Here is a 20,192-nt window from a genome sequence, read left to right on the forward strand (position 1 = left end):
ATCACACATAACGCGATTTCTTGTTGTAAAATACTCACAACGCGAAACGACATACCGTCTTCGCCTTCGCGTTTTTCAACCTCGTCTCTACATTTAATGGCCCGAAGACAGGCACTAATTTCTATTTTCCCTCTCCCTCATTTCCTTTCTCGTCCCTACCCCCTTTGCCTTAGGGATCTTGGTTGCTACTAGTAACTACAGTCGAACCTCCACTAAACGCCACCTTTCTACAAAGGCCACATTTTTTTTGTTCCGGGGAAAAGTCATACATGCACTCTGATTTAAACCTCTACAACAGCCACCTCCCCACAACAACAACAGCCACTAAAGCGCGTCTTAGCAAGCAAAAGAACCTCTCAACAGCGGTCAGTTAATCAACGACTGACGAACATTTCATACAAAAACCCACTTTTTATTGTAAAAGGTCACCAAATTTGAGGCATACTGCCCGTCACTGGTCTATGTTGCTGTTGACAGATGTATTTTGTTTGTTTATGTATTTACATGCTAAAAATAAGCATTTTCTTTCGGGATAAAATTGTTGCACCGCCGTAGAAAAATAGGTGCCATATTACACCCATACTTCCCCATAACGGCCACCTCTCTGCAACGGCCACTTTCCTCTGTCCCCAAGGTGACCGTTGTGGGGAGGGTCGACTGTACATCACAAGATTCATAGAGTTAGCATTCTGTAGAGTTAAGGAAACAGAAGTGACTTCATAAAAATAAATAAATAAATAAATAAATAAATAAAAATAAAAAACGTTAAAATCCGTTAAATGCATAGAATTAATTCACAGAGCCTTTGTCCTGTACGAGATTCTTGTGGTTGACGTCGTTTGTTTTGAGGGTACGACTTCCCCGTTTTGATGCCCCATTAGAGGTGTGGTGGGTGGGCTGAGTATCTCACTTCTTGCCACTTGGTCAACCTGGATGGGCATGGCTCAAGTGGAAACTTAAAAGCTTGAATTCAGGGTAAAAGCGTGTAGAAGAATAATGGTTCTAATATCTTTGCTTTATACTGATGCTGAAACTGACAAAGCAAATACGCTTTACAGGCACTTTAAATTCAACATCATAACATCATATCAAAAGTCTCCAAACATATGACATATGACACCAACACAAAACAAGTGTCAGTAAGTTAGAGCTCACGTACTTTAAAGGGTGGTGAATCTTGGGTCTTAGAAACTTTTAATCCAATCTGGAAAAATGACAGACTGACTGATTGTCTGTCTGACTGACTGCCTGTATGTCTTTCTGTCTGTCTGTCTGTCTGAGTGTCTCTCTGACTGTCTGTCTTGCCAGATAGATTGATAATGAAATTATATTGTCTAAAAATTAATTACATTTTGTAGTACTCCAAAGAGCCAAAAAAAGTTACGTATACAGGTTGTTGTACCTGTAATCTTGATGATTTCTTTTTATGTGTACATGGAAGCAATGCTTTTTCCGATATTGTAAAACAGGTTGTGGTAATGGCCATCAGTTGCAACTGGCAAAGTTTCTTGTTCTTCGCGTGTTTTTTTTTTTTTTTTTTAATTTGGAGAGAAGAATACAGATCAACAAGGTCTAACAATTGCCTTTGCTGGTTATTCTTCATGGCACCTTCCCCTTTAAGATTCTTCTTTTAAGTTTCATCTCTTGGGGTATACAGTCTTCGGCATTTTGAAGGCTGATTTTCTCCCAGGTGGTTGGGCATAGTTCCAGGGATATGTAGCATGTGTTACAGGCGTCAAGTATGTGTGCTTCTTAATTACCACTCTTCCCAGCTGACTGTACAAAAACTGAGCACCTGGGGCCTAAAAAAGAGAGAGTTCAAATTAATATTAATTAGAAATACTTTCAGAAAACAGCCCTAGGGAAATATGAGACAGTGCTGATTGATTAAAAATCGTGTTTCTGTAAGTTAAACTCAATAGAAACACAGAACTAGCACAAGCTGTTGACGTAATAAAGGCGCTAGCAAAGAGAATTTACATTTTGATGATCAAAGTAAACAAGTTGTTTCCCCTTTTTGTCATTGCAGTGTTTTCTGAAAGAAATAGACAACATGTTCTCTGTGTTTCTATCGAGTTATAGAAACACTCGTGAAAGTTTGGGAGAACTTGACAAAACTGTGGAAACACTCACCAACAGCTGGTGTTCCCACAGCATTTCTTGTTCTCCCAAACTTCCACTTGTGTTTCTACTAAACAATTAGATTATGAGCTTGAAATTTCTATTGCGTGATAGCTGACGAGGGTGCAGCCCGAGTCAACCATCAAGCATAGAAATTGAGAACGAACAATCTAATTGTTTCAACTATAAAACTACTAGTTAAGAAAACTTAATCTAAATCGTTTTCACAGACAATTCGAAAATGCCAAGAAGTGGTAGCATTCTGCTATGCTACTCACTATCTGTCACAGAATAGGTAGTGAGTAGCCTAGCCAATCAAAGAAACAGCATTCATGATAGAACGCTAGTAGATTAATTTTATACTAAAACTCGATAGAAACACGGTACATGTTTTCTGTTTCTTAAGTAAATGCTGGTCAGCTAACGGTTACGTCACACCTGGGTCGATCATACAGGACCACACTTCTGAAGCTTATTTTTCTCCCTGGGAAGAGTTGTGGGGTGGGGGGGGGGGGGGGGGGGGGGTGGTAAACCCATGTGAAAAGGCTGAGGGGATGCCCACATCTCCCTTAGGAGTGTAAATGTGGATTTTGGTCTCACTTACATGTAGAATACATGTAGAATGTGCAGGATGAAACCGCACTGTTTTTAGCTGTCAGGATATCTTTAGGGTTACACTCAAAGAAATAGTTAAAAAATTATGTCTGTCCATTTCAAGGTGGAATCTTCTAGAGGATGAATAGAGTTTGAGCCACACCCAGATTAGTCTCTTTAGAAGGAAATTCTGAGGCACTGGAGGATGTCTCGAAGGCTTCAACTTTTCAGGGAAAGTATGACTCAAGCTAAACTGGATTTTTCAGAGGGGCTCAGGGGGTGGGTGGTGTCAAACCGAAACACCCTCCATGAGCGATTGAAGCAGGGATAATTGGATAGATATGTTTTTAATTAAACTATATTTTTTGTTAGATCTCATTAATAACAGATTGCTGGTACTCTTTTAAGTTGATATATACATGTAGATCGATTTGAATCAAATAGGACGGTATGCTGGCTGATTATCAGTAATTCACTAATTCCTAATTCAAATACATGTAATTCATCTTAATTAGTATATACTACACAAGTGAATTGTGCTTTCTACGCATTCTGATTGACCAGCTCGGAGGTGAAGAGCAAGTAATATTCACCTCTAAGCAAATGGAAAAAAACAAAATGGCTCCACACTTTGCTTTGGTTACCAAGGAGCAAATTTTATCAATAAACAAGGCTGATTATTCAACTTGATTGGTGTATACTAAAAACAGTTATTCACCTCAGTGTCGGTGAAAGTGTTGGATATTTACCTCACTGCCTCATGACTCAGTAAATATCCACCACCTTTCACCCACTTTGGTTAACATTAATAATTATTGCCAAAAGCCATCTTAAAGTGTAAACAAATTGGATAAAAAGATTCTGCAGAGCAGAATAGAGCATCTATTTTGGGGAAGAATTAAGAAATACAAGATTACAAGGAGCGTGTTTTAAAAACACGAAATGGCAAAAACTATGACGAAATGGCACTACGCTACATTGAAAGAGTCAGTGTTGGATAAGGGTGTCTGTAAGGTTAACCATTACAATTATTGAGGAATGAGAGCTAGCCTCTAGCTAGATCTATCAAGTCAGTGATATATATAAGCTAACCTGAGCGCTATTTGGCTATAGGCTAACCGCAGTGCCATTTCGTCATTTCGCTGATTCATGTTTTAAACACGGCCGATTACAAGGAGCGAAGTTGTTCGTCGAATAGGATGTCAATTAAGAAAAGATATTTGCCGTTGACTCTGGTTTGAGCATACATGTATATATTCCTTTATACATGTAACTGTCATTGACAAGAGGCGATAGTATTGATATTTATTCTAAGCTTTCCATTTATTTCGAAATTTAATCATAAATAAAACACGCCGTCTTACTCGTTTTCTAATTGAGAAGTAACGTACTGTACAGCCGAACCTCGATTATCCAGACTCGTTGGGACTAGACGAAATGGTCCGGATAATCGAGGGTCCGGAAAATCGAAAATATCAATATTAATGAAGAACAAAACTGTTTAAATAAGGCAACATTTAATCGTGAAACTTTTACAAATCATTTGGAAAACAATATGGTCTACTGTACATCTTGAACCACTCAACTCTGAGAAAAGAATATTAAAAAGAATATTGCTACGGATCTTGATCATGACAAATAAATATTCGTGAAAAAATTGAGGCTAGAGAAAAAGTCCAGATAATCGAGAAATCCGGATAATCGAGGTACGGATAATCAAGGTTCGACTGTAATAAGCTTACAAGTTACCTACCTTATGCTCTTGCTTTGTATGTCTTGGCAACGAACGCGTTTCTGGTTTATCTGGTTTGCTTTCGTGTCTTTCATGAGCTCGATAAGTTCGATCACACAACGTTTCCTCCTCAGTCATTGTCCCATTTATGTAAGACAGATAAAGCTCAATATTCCAGAAAACGGTATTCAAAAATACGAGCTCGTCGTTTGCTGTAACCACAACAAAACGAACAATCATGCAAATCGCAAAAAATTGCAAGGCGTCCAGGTTGGTCCCAGTCTCCAGACCGTGCGTTAATATGGCGGGAAGTTTACAAAGCTAAACAAGTTGATGAGAGGAAGATTTTGTTTCCTTGTTTACTTCAGATGGAAAAAAATCGAACTATAATTTGGAGAGCTGCTAATGGAAACATATTGCCTTTTAGACAAGTTAAAGGAGACAATTCAAAGCGATTTTCGAGGTAAGAAACTGAGATTTATAAGCTCATGCAGAAGCATCTCACATCACATGTACTCTTTACGTAACTTATCTTGAGTTTTGATACCGACAGTTTCCAGCAGTTTCAGTCTTATTTATTTTTGTTTTTACTTCGTTGAAAAAGTTTATTTTGAAATATACTTTAAAGTTTTGATGACAAAGGCGAAGTGTTTGGTTTTAAATTTCCTACGTGGTACATGTAGATCAGGTCGAGAATCGATCATCAATATTATTGATGATCGATTCTCGACCTGATCTATCCCAAAAGCTGCGGTCCTACATGCATGAATTTTATTTCGCAGGTCTTGAAGAGAAGTGTAATGAAGCTAACAGCAAGATTCAGGATTTGGAGATAGAAAACAGTCGGGTTAAGAAGCTCAACAATCACCTTCAAGAAGAAAACGCCGGGTATACATTTTAAGATTTTAATATTAGTCACCTTCTTACAACGTACATGTACACTGTTAGTTTAATAGGTAGGTCTCAGGTGATCACTGCTTCTCTTTAATCTGACCACCTTGAGAATACAACCAGTAAACAACTGTAGACTTTCCACCAGAATCTCATCCAGGGAAACTAACTGCTAATGCTCCTTCTTGTTTAGTTGGTATGCAAATTGCAGGTACATCCTGTAAGTACCAGTTTGGCAGTGTGGAGGCATGGTGCTTATGGTTAATGCACACAGTCCAGATCAAGCAGTCTGGGTTTAAGCCCTGGTCAAGGTGGTGTTGTGTTCTTAGGCAAGACACTTTACTCTCACAGTGCCTCTCTCCACCCACGTGTATAAATGGGTACTGGCAAATTTAAATGCTGGGTGGTAACCCTGCAATGGACTAGCATCACATCTAGGGTGGGGGGGGGGGGGGGGAGGGGGAGGAGGGGGAAACACTCCTTGTCACCTCACGCTGCTGAAACCAGGAATAAGGACCAGCCTGATATACCACTTGGTTTGTATGCTTGGAGGGACCCTGAGATCTTATTAGATTTAGGCACATGTAGCATCTGATTCTGTGGAGAAGGGAGGAGAGGGTGGTAAAACTACATGTTTTCCTCAGTTACTTCATGCTACTGAAGCTAATCTGAAGGTTTTACACATATTACTGTACACTCAAATGGGTAGTTGACCTTCTATACTACAGTGTAGTTATACAATTTATTAGTATCACCCAACTAGTGGACTAATGCAAATCCTGCATTTTAATTGGCTACGTTACTAGAGGACTATTAGCAATAGTCCTCGAGTAGCGAAATTGGCGCAATCAAGCGTGACGCTTTCTTTCGGATTATTCCCAAATAAATATTTCTTCAACTTGCATATAGTAACTTTATTACTGCCTTTTCTGTCCGACTAGTTGGGTGATACTCAAACAATTAGACCCTTCGCCCTTAAGGGCCACGGGTCTAATTATTAAATAGTTATATAGTAGAACTACATATTTTTTTCTGTATCTAAAATGCTAACAGTGTTCTTTTTTTTTAATTATGATGATCGTGATGACGACGATGATGATGTTGATGATGAATATTTTTTTCTTGTGTTCTAAAGTCTTAAAGAAACTGTGGTGAGTTTAAAAAAAGAACTTACATACAAGGATGAGAAACTCAGGAGGTATGGCCAATCGATAATTTATTATAATGAGCGCTTTTATTGACTACTGCATAGAAAATTGGACTATTTTTACTACATGTACATGTAGGTTCACCATGTTTGAGAATGCTATGCAGGGTTGTCCAAAGTACATGCAGCTGGCTGCCAACGAAAGTCATTGGCTACTTAAAATTGTTTTGAACTTAGCTGGTTACTCTGCTGAGCTACAGTATTCAATCACATAATTATGATCCTTTAGAAAAAGATAGCAAGTAACCAGGCCAGACATGTATGTACTAAAAGGCACCCACGATCAAGAGTCAATTGAATAAACATGTAGAGTTTCATTCATTAAACTGGTACCTTTGACTTAGTTGGTTTTCGGGTGAATATCATGCTAACAACTGCACGTTAACCCACAACATCAAGCTGAAGCGCACATTAAACATACTCTGCTTTAATGCAGCCCTGAGCATAATCATGAACATGTGCCTTTAGAACAGCAAGCTTTCAAAATTTAGTATTAACATGACAGATTTTGAGGTGCAAATAATGTCAGTGGAATTCACATGTGTGGTGATTTTTAAAGTCAGTTTCATGATTGTAACTATCCATTGCAGTGAATTACATCACAAAACCTTCATGAATTTTGTTGTTCTTGAGAGAATGTCTTACAGTATCTTAATTTTGTAAACTAAATTAAAACAGTTACAAATTTGGTGCAGTCTCCGTTTTCTACTTTTTGGAAATTATTAACTGCACTTGGTACAAAATGAAGTGATCTGATACATAAATTTGCATGTGAATGTGTGTAAACTGAGTTTTAGTGGAAGATGAGAAATCATAATTTATGTAACATTGTAGTTCAATGCCATATTTATTTACTACATATACCCCAATCTGGTACAGTCTCCATTTTCTACTTTTTGGGAATAATTAACTGCACTTGGTATTAAAATGAAATGATCTGATTACATAAATTTGCATGTGAATGTAAATAAGCTGATTTTTAGTGGAAGACAAGAAATTGTAACTGATTTAACATTGTACATGTAGCTCAATGCCATATTTATTTACTGCATATACGCCATGATATTCTTCCTGAGCCCCGAGTATTAGGCCTATCAAAGAAAGAAGGGGGTGGGAGAGAGAGACACAATGTTAAGACATTATTTTATCTAAGTGTGATTTAAACTCATCAACACCAGATTAGACTTCTGTTCCTCTTATATAACTATTGACCGAGCTACAGCTGTACATTGCATGAGGGTGCAGAAAACATGTACAGTGGAACCCCGTTAATATGACCGCCTTCGGGCCATGGAAAATTCGTCATGTTATCGGGGTGGTCCTATCAAAGGTTTTCTTTAAATAATAAAATGACTGTCTGAGCTTTTTTCGGACCAGAATAAAGTGGCTGTAATAGCAAGGTGGTCATATTAACAGGGTGGTTGTAAGGCGGGGTTCCACTGTACATGTAAATCTTGATCGTTTTGAGGATCCTGAACAAGGATCCTCAAAGATATTGCTCAAATATCTTGCCAGGATCTTTAAAGATCCTCAATGAACATTTAAGGATCTTTGTAAGGTCTTTCAAAGATCTCTTAAAGTGTACATGGCATTAAAAATGATTTCTGCTTATTTGAAAGGCCTTTCAAAATACAGAGGAATGGCATATTTCTTTTTAAAATATCTTTTTTTGTTTTAGAGATATTGACATTTTTCTATCATACAAATTAGAGCAGTGAAGACATCATATTGTTTGCAACCAAAAATGATGAAATACTGAATAAGCAATATCTCTAGAAATATTGAAGCAGTGTTCTTGAAACTTGGCACCACAAATGTACATCACAAAAGAGACAAAATGACACCCTTAGTGCTGTTGCCATAGCAACTCTATCAGCTCCAATCTCTTTCTGTCAGAAAACCACATATCCCCATTTGCAACCTCTAAAGTGAGGCACAGGATCCTGTTTGGAACAGGCACAGTTCCCATATTTTCTTAACTCCCATCATTGGATTGGGTGGGGTAGATGGTTCTTGGTTTAAGACAAAAACTGGGACTTTCAGTTTTTATTAAGACAGCACCAGCAGCAAAACTGTTGTGCAGAACATTGCTTCAATATTTCCAGAGATATCGTTTATTCAGTATTTTACCACTTTCAGTTGCAAACCTTTTGACGTCATCCCTGATCTAATTTGCATAATAGAAAAACATCAATATCTCTAAAATGAAAAAAAGATATTTCATTAAAAGAAAAATGCATTCTTCTGTATTTTCAAAGGCCTTTCAAATAAGCAGAAATTATTTTTCATGTCGTATACGCTTCAAGGATGTTTGCTTCTAGGAAATATGAGGAACTATGTAAGAAAGATCATTGGTGGAGACGCTATCTGGAAGCAGCCCAGAGTAGATTTAAAGGTGTGTTACCCGACTGTTTTTTTAACCAGCCTTGAAATAGCTTAGTAGTAGCCTTGGGAAAATCATGAATGTCTGGGGAACGTCTTGAAAAGGAATTCATTAAAAAAAAATTGTTAGATCATCCCCATAAAGTGTTTCATTTCCCACTGCCTTCTTTCTTGTAAAAGTGAGTCAGTCAGTTCAAACAAAAGAGAATGAAATAAAAGCAGCCAAAAGAAATGTTCATTTGGCAAATTGACATTAATTAATACATGTACATGTAATTATGTCAAGACCTTGATTATGTCTTCCCATGACTGATTTTGCATCAGAGCCAGTTGATCACTCTAGAGGGTATTCAAAGACTTCATTATCAGGGCTGTCATTAAGTTTTTAGTCACCTGTAGCAGTGTGTAGCCTTATTCTCCACACCTGTAGCAAATTTGTTACTTTATGTGTGAATTCTATCAACAACAGGCAATTTCACCCCTAGCATCAAGGGAAAATCAAGCATACTCAGCCGTAGCAGGTGCTATGGGTTACAGCCCTTAATGACTGTCCTAATTATGAGGCCTGGATTGGATGTCATGATCTTTTGGAGATGTATATGAAGCATACAGTATTAAACTTGGGAACACCCAAAAAATAGGAGCACACAATGAATTAATTAAACATTTTTTTTAATTATAATAACTATTACTATCAATGTAAAGAGTGTGGTTGATTTAAATTAATATATAATAGATTGTTTATAAGTTATTGAAAAAGAATGGTGACACCCTTTTTGAATTTTTGAATTGTGATAAGCATGTTCAGATACAACTTTTTGCAAAGTTGAAAAAATTATGTAGGATTTATAGGCAATTTTTTTAAAGCTTGCAAAAAGTTGCATCTTAACATGCTGACCACAATTCGATAATAACAAATGAGTTGATGCATGTACTTGTATCAGTATTGCATGTCTAAATTTGGTCATGTTCTGATTCTATTAACTTAAAAAAAGTATTGATATTTATTTTTTCGATTATCTTTTCTCATCACAGTAATGAAAGACTTTGGGGCTTTTCCTGCTCATATTCTTGAAAATTATGTCAACAAAGATACCACTGAGCTGATGTAAGTTGCGTGAAAGGCAATTCACTGACAGCATGATCAACGCTTCCGTGTACAAATGCATGATTTCACACAATATCCTCACCTGCCCCGTGACAGGTCATTGGAAATTCCGAGGGAGTGCAGTGGGGTGGGGGTGGGGGTCTCAAAACCAAAATTTCTAAAGGAAAGTATATTTTGTATGAAGCTGAACTTGAATTTCGAGGGGGTTGTTAGGGGGGGGGGGTGCATTAGTGAATCCAAATACCTTCTTTGATGGAGGGATAGGAATATTTATTTTAGGAACGATGCAATTTACAGTTCTTCTCAAAAGTAAGTTACCACCCTCTTTTGCCCACTGAGATGAGAATCTCGTTTTTTCCCCAAAATTGTTCTAGTGATTGACCAACAGACTTTGTTTAACTTGCCAGGTCTCTAAGCAAGGTCAACATATAGATACTTTTGTATGGTGTATTGTAAATGGGCAGTCTCTCAGCAACAGAGCCCACCCACTATAGACCATATTTTGTTTCACCTATCATACTACCAATTAACATCTGGTACTTGTAGACATGCATCATTCTTCAAGGAAATGCCTGCATGTTATTGCATGACAGCTTGGAAGGAAATATCTCTTGACTTGAAAATGGTCAGCTTTTCTCTTAACTCCTAACTATCCCAGCAGAATGAAATTTTGTTAACTTTCTAAACAATATAGCAACCTCAAAAATAACTTCACTCGTTATGATTTCCGTGTGACCCTCATTCCAAAGGTATCATATGTTTTGTTTTGATCTAATGTACGTTATTTTTGATAATAGTTATCCTGTTTATCTTCATGCAGAAAATAATTCCTACTTTATTATGGTGGATGAGCAAAAACATGCCATCTGAATGAAGTGGCCCCCAAAAGTTATGATCCTTCAAAATAGCAATAGCAAAAGAACTATAAATACAAAGGTCTTTTCTTTTGGAAATTGTGGTATTTTCGTGGATTGTTCTTTTTTTTCCCAGGAATGATGCTGAGCCTGATGACTGTTCTATTTTGAAAGACTATGAGCTGAGCAAGAAGCACAGAAACCTGTCAACCCTGAAGTGTAAAAAGAAAGTTCGATACAACAAGGTGTCAATGTCGAGATCTGGAGCACAAGAGGAAACAAAATCAAGAGTTTATCATAAAGATAATATGAGTGTCAGCCGAGTGATTGAAGAGGATAAAAAGTTAATGGTGGATGGTGTTGCTAACCTTTTCTCTGATGCCAATGAAAGTACAAAGCTTTACAAGAATTCTTCTCAGGTCCAAGACAGAAAGGTATCTGTAGATGGAATTTCTGTCCATCCAGAGATTCTGGTGCAAGAAACTGAGGACGTCCATTCAGAAGAGGTTGCTGATGGCTTCCATTGCTCATTGGGAGCCCCTTCAGCAGCAAGTACTCCCTTAGCAGCTGCAAACTCACTCTTGTTTAACTATGATGATGATGACAATGATGCAAGCATGGGCATTCTAGACAAGATCTCTGGAAATTCGCCTTGTAAAAACACTGTGGATGCTGTAACCGATACCAAGGACCTAACCAAATCCGAATCTCAGTTTCCTGGATTTCCAGTAAAATCCCTTAATGACAGCACTTTTGCTTGTGTAACCAGTAATAAGGATTTACCCAAATCTGATTCCCAGTTTCCTGTTGATTTGTCATACACTCAACCACAGTCGCCGACCATTCCAAGCCGCACCCGATCACTGCAGCAAGACTTGAACCTGACGGCAGACTGTTCTGTGTCGCTGTTACCCCATGGCGTGAAGAGTGACGAAGAACAAGAACCCAGGTCTGATTCCCAGTCCAGAATGATCAAAAACAATGATAATACAGTTTTCATAAGTAGAGAAAATGAAGAACGATCTCATCAACCAGCCGAAAAAGGTCACAACCTCAAAGCAACAAAACAAACAATTCTGGATGCAAAATATGTAAAAACAAAAGTAACTTCGAGTGAAAATGATACCAATGCCGCTAAGAGAAAACGAGAAAGTTCAGATGAACGTGAAGACACCATATGGGCAACAAAAAGTAAAGGTTTGAGGGTTAGTATTGATTTACTTTCTAATACAATTTTTTCTCTGAGGTAATAACCTGACGTTGAACTTTATAATGTTTTCCTGTCATGTGGAAACGCACCGACTAGTGTATAATTATACCAGTCGAGTCGTTTTTATGGATGTCTTTCAGACTTGCATAATAATGCTGAGCTTAGAAACAATTAATAAGCTTGAAGTTAATAATAGTAGCGAATTTGGAAGGTTTACTTGTTGGCCGTTAGCCCTTCATCAGAGCAAAGGTCTAACATCGACTAAAGGGATAATACAGCCAACGTCAGCATACCAAATTTGGTACATATCTATTAGCTCAAGATGATAATTGTCTGATAAGTGTCTCCTTGCCACGCCGATGTACATGTAACGCAACATTATCTTTGGCGGCGCATTGCTTAGTTGGATCTGTAGAAGCTCCGAAAACACCATTACCTTTTCAGATGCATTAACACTTTAATAAAAAGAAAAACTGAACGTTCAATTCTGTACGCAGAAACATTTTTGTTTTTGCTTACAATGCTGATCTGTCGCAGTAATAAGAATGAGACGCTCCCACTTGCAAATTATCTAGTTATTTAAGTCAGCTAGTAGACTGCTTCCAGTCTCTTTTTCTCTCAAAATGAGGCTGGCATTATCAGGCGAACGATTTCAGAGTGCCATGGAAGGGATTGGGAGTATACCGCCCTTTTGCGTTCGTGTTCATGGATAAACGCCCATATGGCCCAAAGAGAAAAGACCGGCTACCAGCAGTATATTACCAAAGCTATTTATCTCCTTACTATAAAAACCTCCTCGCTATAAAATCCCCTACATCAATTTTCCACTATTGCGTTACTACAAGTAACATCTTTACAGAACATCGTACTTCAGATAGAAATTGACAGGGAATATGTTTGGAAGTAGGATGCGAGACAAAACATTTGATCAGAGCGAGTTGAACGTTGATTCCAAGCGAGTTTTCATACCCTTTTAGACTGTCCAAAACCTCTTGCGAATAGGTTTTACACATTATGCTCAATTTTTCACCATTATGCTAATGCTCGATGCTCAAAACATCTCACTATTGTGCTCCGAAGGCGTCCCTTATGCTCCATTATGCTCACCGACAACAGCTTATATTTATCCTCAACATTGATTACATTGAAGCATGAGGGACGCCTCGATGTGATCCTTCATTGCTCCAGCTTCGTTATTGCAAAATAAGTTTTTTAGCATAAAAAAATTCCTTCTGATGCAACAGAAGAGTGCTGAATTGGCAAAACCTTTAGGTATGTGATGTGTGTAGAGTGCAGCCAGGTGATTTGTGCCTAGATTTCTGTTGGCCTGCCCAAGGCCCTCAACTATCCGCCACTTTTTGTAACTATTATTCCGGCATAATGCTCAATTATTTTGCCTCACCCTTATGCTGAAAATAATGCATAACGTGTAAAATTATGCCTTGGAAGTCCTATAAACTCAGGGCTTACCTTCTAAACATATTCAAATTACCATTTCGTGCACACTTTAGGAAGAGCAGACAAGAACAGTGTTTAAAGTTCCAATAGTGCCACCGCCCAAAACCCCGGATGTGGTTCTACTGGAAGAATTCCCTTCACGCGGGACAGGAAGAAAGTCTTGTAGCACCCTCCTCAGCTGCAGTGGGGACATGACAGGGCCTTACACAAGTGGTATGGACTTGTTTGACAATAATATGGACGATCACCGGTCACCAGGTAAATATTTTGCTGAGTAAGCAAACCGCGCGCGTCCGTCAGCAGTCCTTGAATAATCCTTGGAAAAAAAAATCTGACGCCCTTTGTGTCTATTTATCAATAGGCCACAGTCGGTATATCAGTATTTTACCATGGCTCCGAGGTTTTCGGGATAAACGTCTATATTTGGTATTGTTTTCTTTGTATCCAAGTGTCTTGGGAATTGAGGGACATAAGAACCTTAGAAAATTTGCAATTTTGACCTGAATGCTTGGGAGCCATGTTAGAATATTGATATATCCAACGTGGCCTATGAGATTATGTGCACGAGATTTCTATTAGGTCATAGTTGATGAGGCCGAAGGCCGAATCGATTTACATCGAACTTTAGAGAAACTAGAAAACGTTTTCTAGTTTCTTTAATGTTCGATGAAGATTGCACTCCAATGGTTGATAGTATACGAGTAACTCAGCCAATCAGATTGCAGCATTTGCATTAGTATACTACTACAATTCTACTAACGCTTTCCAGTTTCTTTAAGGGATGTGGATCTCTTTCAGTGTGTTCTTGTAGCACTCTTACGCGTTAAATTTGTTTTCTGGTATTTGCAGATTTGCAAGAAGAAAATCAAAAACTTCAAGACGGCTCACTGGAAGGAAGTGATAAGGAAAATGTTTCGAACAAGAGTGATGAGGTAACTAACAGATTTATAGATAGCTCTAACTGATCCGCCTAGATTAGCCTAATGCTACTACCGCTGGGATCTGTTTCAAACTTGCATTAATTTCTAAATGTAATTGAAATAAAGTGTGTGTGTAAACTGTGTCTCTAGAGCTCCTGTCATTTTACATTGAATTACATGCAAATTGGATTGTTTGCTTTTTTCCCCCAAAGAGAGGGATGTAATTGACTTCTTTAGTTCTCTTTCTCGGTCCTTCTTTCCCTCCTCATTTACAATACATCTACCTGGAAGTCGATTGATACATGTAAGAGGTATTCAATCCAGTCAAGAGATTATCAAGGTAAGAGAGTGATTCCCCCATGTAGGCCTTGTAACCAAGGTAATCCCTCTTAAGTTATTTTTAGACACGGTACCCAGTTCTTCCGAGGATGTTGTTACTCGCGAAATGCGTGGACAGCCCAAGCGACTTTCTAGCGATTAACTGAGACAAAGTGGCGGGAAATGTGGTGAAAAGTCATTTTACATACGTTTTGGTGTTCGGAAGACGTTCCATAGCTAAGATGTTTTCTGCACCGCCAGCCGTGCTTTTGTTCGGCTGGGCTTTCGTTTGTTTTGTGTTCGTTTGGCTGTTCATTCTTTTACCGTTTGGTTTCACGGAGTTTAAAAATAGGCAAAGCACAAGGGCAAAGGTAAAGAGTGCAATGACTGTGCGCGCGTGTGTTATAATTCTTTGCTCATTTGTTTGCCATTCGTTACAAAACAACAACATGGAATTAACACTTTCTTCGTATAATACGACGACCAATGTTTAAAATTTCTTTTTCGCATTTTCACGCTGTCGTACATATTCTGTTTAAAATATCTCTGAAAGTTATAGACAAACTGGATGAATGTAAATTCTTGCGAGATTCGTGGGATGCATATGAAATCGTTTAATCGACGTTGTCATGGGCGTTGCTGCTTAAACTCCTTTTTGTTGTTTGGGTGGCGGATGTCTGTCTGCACTTTCGACAAACCGTTTGTTCAGTTGCGTTGTGTTTGGGCGTTCGTTTGCTTTGCACTCGCTTGTCTACTCATTTATCTGCCATTCATTTAGTTGTTGTTTGTCCAGGAGACATCAGTGTCTTATTTAAACCCCTATTACTGTTTGGAAATGTTTTAAACCATGGCTGGGGTAGAAGCTCCTTTGCTTCTTTGATATTTATATAAAAGAAAGCATCCCCACAGCATTGGAGGTTCTTCTTCGCTTTGAAATTAAGCAACACATAAACAAATCCTCCACGAAAACATCCACGCAACGCGCAGCATTACCGTGGGATTACCGTATGTATAAGGCCTATAGAGGGAATTCACTCTCTTACCTTGATAATTCTCTTGATCCAATACATAATGTACTATTGTAGTGACGGGGAAATCCGTGTCGTGTCTGCCTTGCTGTGCCGTGCCGTGCACTTCCGTGTTGCGCGCGCCACTTCGTGCCTTGTTTTTATTCAATTCTTGTTCTTTGACAAATGATTTTTTGTCTTTCTTTCTTCCTCATAGGAAGATAACAAGACGCAACCAGAAGAAATAGCTACAAACGTGGACAAGAACCCGCCGATAGAATTGAAGTGCGTATTGTCTACATTTCTGCGGTATCCTTTCTTTTGTCTAAATTTTTAACTACATTCCCACCGCGTCTACAATTAATTACACTTTATACTTCATTAGGAGTTGCGCCTGTGAACCGAACTACAAATACGTGGAAGTTGTTCGGAAAAAAGATGAAAGAGCCAAACTGAATGGCTATAAATGCCGCGACTGTCAAGAGGTATTGTGAACTGTTTTTTGTTTTGTTTTTTTGTTTTGTTTTTTTTTTTTCTCATCAATTGTTAGCAATATTCATTTAACTATTAAAAGAAATTCACGCATTTGTTTTTCTTTTTAGTACTACCAGGGTCTTGATCTTCCCGAGGACGAGCTTAAAAAGCGCTTGAAGCACTGTTCACGTCACCGAGCGAAGTTCTCCCCTCCACCTTCCACACCTCCAGGATTTTGGAACCTAAGCTTTCCTGACACTCAAGAATACATGGACAAAGGCTACCTCAAGACGGAGGCTCAAGCTCCGGCTAAGAAGAGACTTCGGAAAACACGGCGAAACAAGATCGCAAAGTAGAGACCTGTTCTCCGAAGATTTTACGGTTGGTACCGGAGAAGAAACGATGCTGCTGTCAAATCGCGACGATCATCGAGTAATGATTAACGTTGAGGTCACGATATTTGCCGAGAATTACAGAGGATTAATGAAACAATGGCAGAAAAAAAGGACGCATTAAAAGCTTCTGTTAGATCTACATGAAGAATCTTCAGACCCAGTAAATTTATTTCGTGAATGTCATTAGCTATTTCTTGAAAAGAAAACACAAAGAAAAACAAACAAGCGAAAACGAAAATGAAGTCGATAGCTGTTATTACAGTTTTCAGGAATTTGACACGCAAACGAGGCGAAAGGGTCAATTCTGCTTTGTGTTGACCCGTTCGCCGCGTTTGTATGCCCTTTTAGACAAAAGAATGTTGAACCGCAGGTTCAACTGTAATAAAAGCTATTGGCCGAGTAAACGTTAGTTTCGATACACCCGGCAAAAAACAAAGGCAGATAAAACAATTTTTTTCATTATTGGTTCTGTAGTTGTTATATTGCTCTGGAATTTGGGTACGTGTTTTTGAAGAGTGGGATTGTCCCTTACCAAGAACATTCGCCACTAGCTTCAGAAACGAGAAGAAATCGGGGGCGAGTCTCATCTCGCAGTCGGCCCCACACGCCATTGCGAGATGACACTTGCACCAGGTTTCTTTCCTCTTTAAAGTGGCGAGTGGTGTCACGTGAATCGTTTCAGCATTTTGACACTACATACGTTTATCCTTAGATTCTATGGGATTTTTAATGTGTGAAAAACAAATTTGTAGGATTGCGTTAGTAAATATTTGCTCCAGGGCACGTTGCTTCATACAGAACTGTTTTTGAACATAAGAGTTTCTACGAATCATTGCAATCGAAAGTGAAACCCGAGAAAAAGTTAGACGCATCTGAAAAGTTGCCGTGGAAAGTTTAAACGTGACACAAAATGTTCCTTCAGTGCGCCATCCTGTCGAGGTAATAGCGGAGCCCTGGCCAAGCGGAGCCCCATACTCATATAGGAGGGAAAAGGAAACCCATCAATAGACCAATTTCGATATATTAAAATTCAGCCTTAAACAATAGACCTCAGTACGAGGCTCTGGGGAATAACTAAAGAGTTTGTGTGGTTTATTCCCCAGAACTTCGTGCTGAGGACTATTGCGTTTGGCTGAATTTTAATATATCGAAATTGGTCAATTGACTTTCTCATGGTTATCATGGCTACCGGTATTGCTAGTGGCCGCGTACGGACGACGGCAAAGGCGACGACGTGAGTCACGTGACCATATCTCGGGCTCAAGTTTAGAGCTCCTCAAAGTCATGTATTTTTTTTCCTTTAATTGATCACCGACCAAGTGCTGGTTTTCTACTGGATCGCGGACTCATGTCAGGTTAACTTGTTGTAATCAGTGCCGGGTTGTTCGGGAGCCAGTTAACGCTAACCCACGATTCTAAAAGTTAACCGAAGTATATTTTTTCTTGTGTACAAATGTTTTTCAGTGCTTTTGCTTTGTGTATTTAATTTTCATGATTAATGAAACTCAAAACAGAGCGCAAAACAGTATATACAGAAAACCTCACCGCAAAGTTGAAAGCCGATGTGGCGCGCGGCGCTCGTAGAAAATGGTGCTGACTACTCTAAGAAAGCCGACCCACACACAATTAACAAAGACCTTGCAAAAGAACAGTGGAGCACGTTTGACTGCATACTCTTAAATTACCGATATGCGTTCCTAATCAGCAACGAAACTTATGCTCAGAATGTATGAATGACCCTTGTTTTCTTCCATTGTATATATCTCTTTTTATAGCGTCGAGGTCAGAACGCCCATTTCCCAATTACATCGGTATGTGGTTCGTCTTAACGAATTACTTGACGCGGTTGAATATAACACAGTTTATCATCTGTCCTATTGTTGAGTTGAGCGTAGAGCATTCAGATTGGTTTTATAGTCGTAAATTGGATTCCTTCACGTAAGTATAAATATCACGCATATTTACGATCGATGTTTCAAACGTTCAAAAGAACTCATACGGTCTTCAACCTTATACAACAGTTCCACTTGTCAGCATAAACACTTGGTGACATCAGTTTAGCTAGTACGTACGTAGACATTGCATTGTCTGCTATTCTGTTCGTTCATATTTACTTGATAAACCTTCGTTTTTGTCTGAGATTTTAATTCATATTCACTAACATTACCTGTAGTCTTTGGATTAAGCTTAAAACAGACACGCTTGTTGTGCTCGCTTCGATATGCAATCTAACAATAATTTCAAAATGAATTTGAATGAATGCTTTGACGCACCGATAGACATGTCACGATTTACATTTTGAAAGGTAAAATTATGCAGAAAAAATGCCGCTTCATATGCACTTTAGATACAATTGTTACTGCTTAATTTAATTCACAGCGTGGTTGAGGCAAATGTGGTATATTGACTAGTTTAAAAGCGCTGAACACCACTACAACGAACTCAATTTCTTGTCCATATTGTTCAAATCAACTTCTAGATCGATCGCTATCAACATGCGTTTGCTGAAGTTCTTCTTATGTGTGCTTTTCTCCTGTGTTTGATGGAACCTTGCTTTGCGGAAGCAGAAGGACCGCCACCTGGCGCCTTCGGGGAAGGATTAGAACGTCGTATCAGTTTGTAGACATTTTCTTACACTTTTCTTACACTTTTCCTAAAGAGTTCATTTCGTGTTATGTAGCTAGCTCTTGATTTTGCCCTGCCCGCAGTCAAAGGCTTCATTTAGTGGAGAAGTAGGCGAGAGCCAGCTTCAAAATATTTGGGAAACAACCGCCCATTTTGTTTGAAACTCAAAGACCTGTTGATTTTTGTTTTCAATTGTGGGTGACGAGAGTCTTATTATGACGAGCGTCTGTAGGGATCAAGCGGTAATTTAATCTCATGATTTTAATGGTCATCTTTATTCCATAGATCAAAGAGGGGAATGGAAAATAAGGCTGAGTACCCCAACACCAGGAAGAAAAGATGGCTGTTTACGATGCTGTAGAAATGTCCACCTTTCCCGGGCTGACCAGCAGGGTACAGATAGGGTGAAATCAAGATTTCAAGATACTGTGATTGGTTATGCTTTAGTTATCAACTTGATGTTGTTTCATGTATGTGAAGCAAACTAAAGGCGGTATAACATTGTGGATCAATACAGTAGACACCATCTCTCAGTCGAGGGTAACATATTTGTAACCAGTGAACAATGGGAGCATTAAATAAAGGTATATAGAAGCAATGATCACGTTCTCCTTGATTAGAAAACCTTAATAGTGTTTTACCTTCTCGAACGTTTTTGCCTTAGTTAGCAAATATAATAATTTCTGTTGCGAAGACATTTAGTAATTTGCTGACAATTTCAGATATGTCCAAAAGTGGCGATTAGATCATCCTGAAATCCGAAATTACAATTATATTATTCATGAGATTGGATAATTTTACTCCAAGCCTGACAAATAGAGTTGTTCATATGACAATTGCATCTCATTAGTGAAAGTGACTCGTTACAAGTTCGCCAATTCCATCGATTCAAGCGG

The 20,192-nt window shown here is 38.6% G+C and overlaps 2 protein-coding genes and 1 long non-coding RNA gene across 4 annotated transcripts; 2 read left to right on the forward strand and 1 right to left on the reverse strand.

Moving 5' to 3' along the window:
• Positions 1 to 391: 391 nt before the first annotated feature.
• LOC110055367 (uncharacterized) lies at positions 392 to 4,706 on the reverse strand. The gene is made up of 2 exons (XM_020761751.2): positions 4,469 to 4,706; positions 392 to 1,802 (listed from the first exon to the last, which is right to left on the reverse strand). The coding sequence occupies exons 1-2, from the start codon at positions 4,685 to 4,687 to the stop codon at positions 1,638 to 1,640; spliced, it is 384 nt and encodes a 127-aa protein (XP_020617410.2). The 5' UTR covers positions 4,688 to 4,706; the 3' UTR covers positions 392 to 1,637.
• A 26-nt stretch (positions 4,707 to 4,732) lies between these two features.
• On the forward strand, positions 4,733 to 17,133 carry LOC110055424 (uncharacterized). Of its 2 annotated transcripts, XM_089271626.1 has the most exons (11): positions 4,733 to 4,910; positions 5,230 to 5,335; positions 6,474 to 6,536; positions 8,867 to 8,940; positions 9,963 to 10,035; positions 11,026 to 12,094; positions 13,611 to 13,815; positions 14,407 to 14,489; positions 16,020 to 16,087; positions 16,188 to 16,287; positions 16,405 to 17,133. In XM_089271626.1, exons 1-11 carry the CDS (start codon positions 4,853 to 4,855, stop codon positions 16,630 to 16,632), a joined length of 2,127 nt encoding a protein of 708 aa, XP_089127752.1. In that variant the 5' UTR covers positions 4,733 to 4,852; the 3' UTR covers positions 16,633 to 17,133. The 2 variants fall into 2 exon arrangements, with proteins under 2 accessions (XP_089127752.1, XP_089127754.1); XM_089271628.1 differs by lacking the exons at positions 4,733 to 4,910; positions 8,867 to 8,940 and having other exon boundaries at positions 5,232 to 5,335.
• Positions 17,134 to 18,467: 1,334 nt separating this feature from the next.
• On the forward strand, positions 18,468 to 19,894 carry LOC149105508 (uncharacterized). The gene is made up of 3 exons (XR_016201549.1): positions 18,468 to 18,609; positions 19,151 to 19,286; positions 19,582 to 19,894. It is a non-coding gene; the product is annotated as an uncharacterized LOC149105508 (long non-coding RNA).
• The last annotated feature ends 298 nt before the right edge of the window (positions 19,895 to 20,192 follow it).

The sequence above is a fragment of the Orbicella faveolata genome, unplaced genomic scaffold, assembly GCF_042242905.1.
Source record: "Orbicella faveolata isolate gen_17 unplaced genomic scaffold, um_ofav_v1 contig_34, whole genome shotgun sequence".
NCBI classification, from domain to species: Eukaryota; Metazoa; Cnidaria; class Anthozoa; order Scleractinia; family Merulinidae; genus Orbicella; species Orbicella faveolata.

Excerpts from the sequence above, each read along its gene's own strand:
- LOC110055367 (XM_020761751.2), bottom strand. The coding sequence starts at position 4,687 with ATGATTGTTCGTTTTGTTGTGGTTACAGCAAACGACGAGCTCGTATTT. Across the intron at positions 1,803-4,468 it reads ATACAAAGCAAGAGCATAAG|GCCCCAGGTGCTCAGTTTTT; the intron begins GTAGGTAACTTG and ends TCTCTTTTTTAG.
- LOC110055424 (XM_089271626.1), top strand. The coding sequence starts at position 4,853 with ATGGAAACATATTGCCTTTTAGACAAGTTAAAGGAGACAATTCAAAGC. Across the intron at positions 4,911-5,229 it reads AATTCAAAGCGATTTTCGAG|GTCTTGAAGAGAAGTGTAAT; the intron begins GTAAGAAACTGA and ends TTTATTTCGCAG. Across the intron at positions 13,816-14,406 it reads GGACGATCACCGGTCACCAG|ATTTGCAAGAAGAAAATCAA; the intron begins GTAAATATTTTG and ends TGGTATTTGCAG.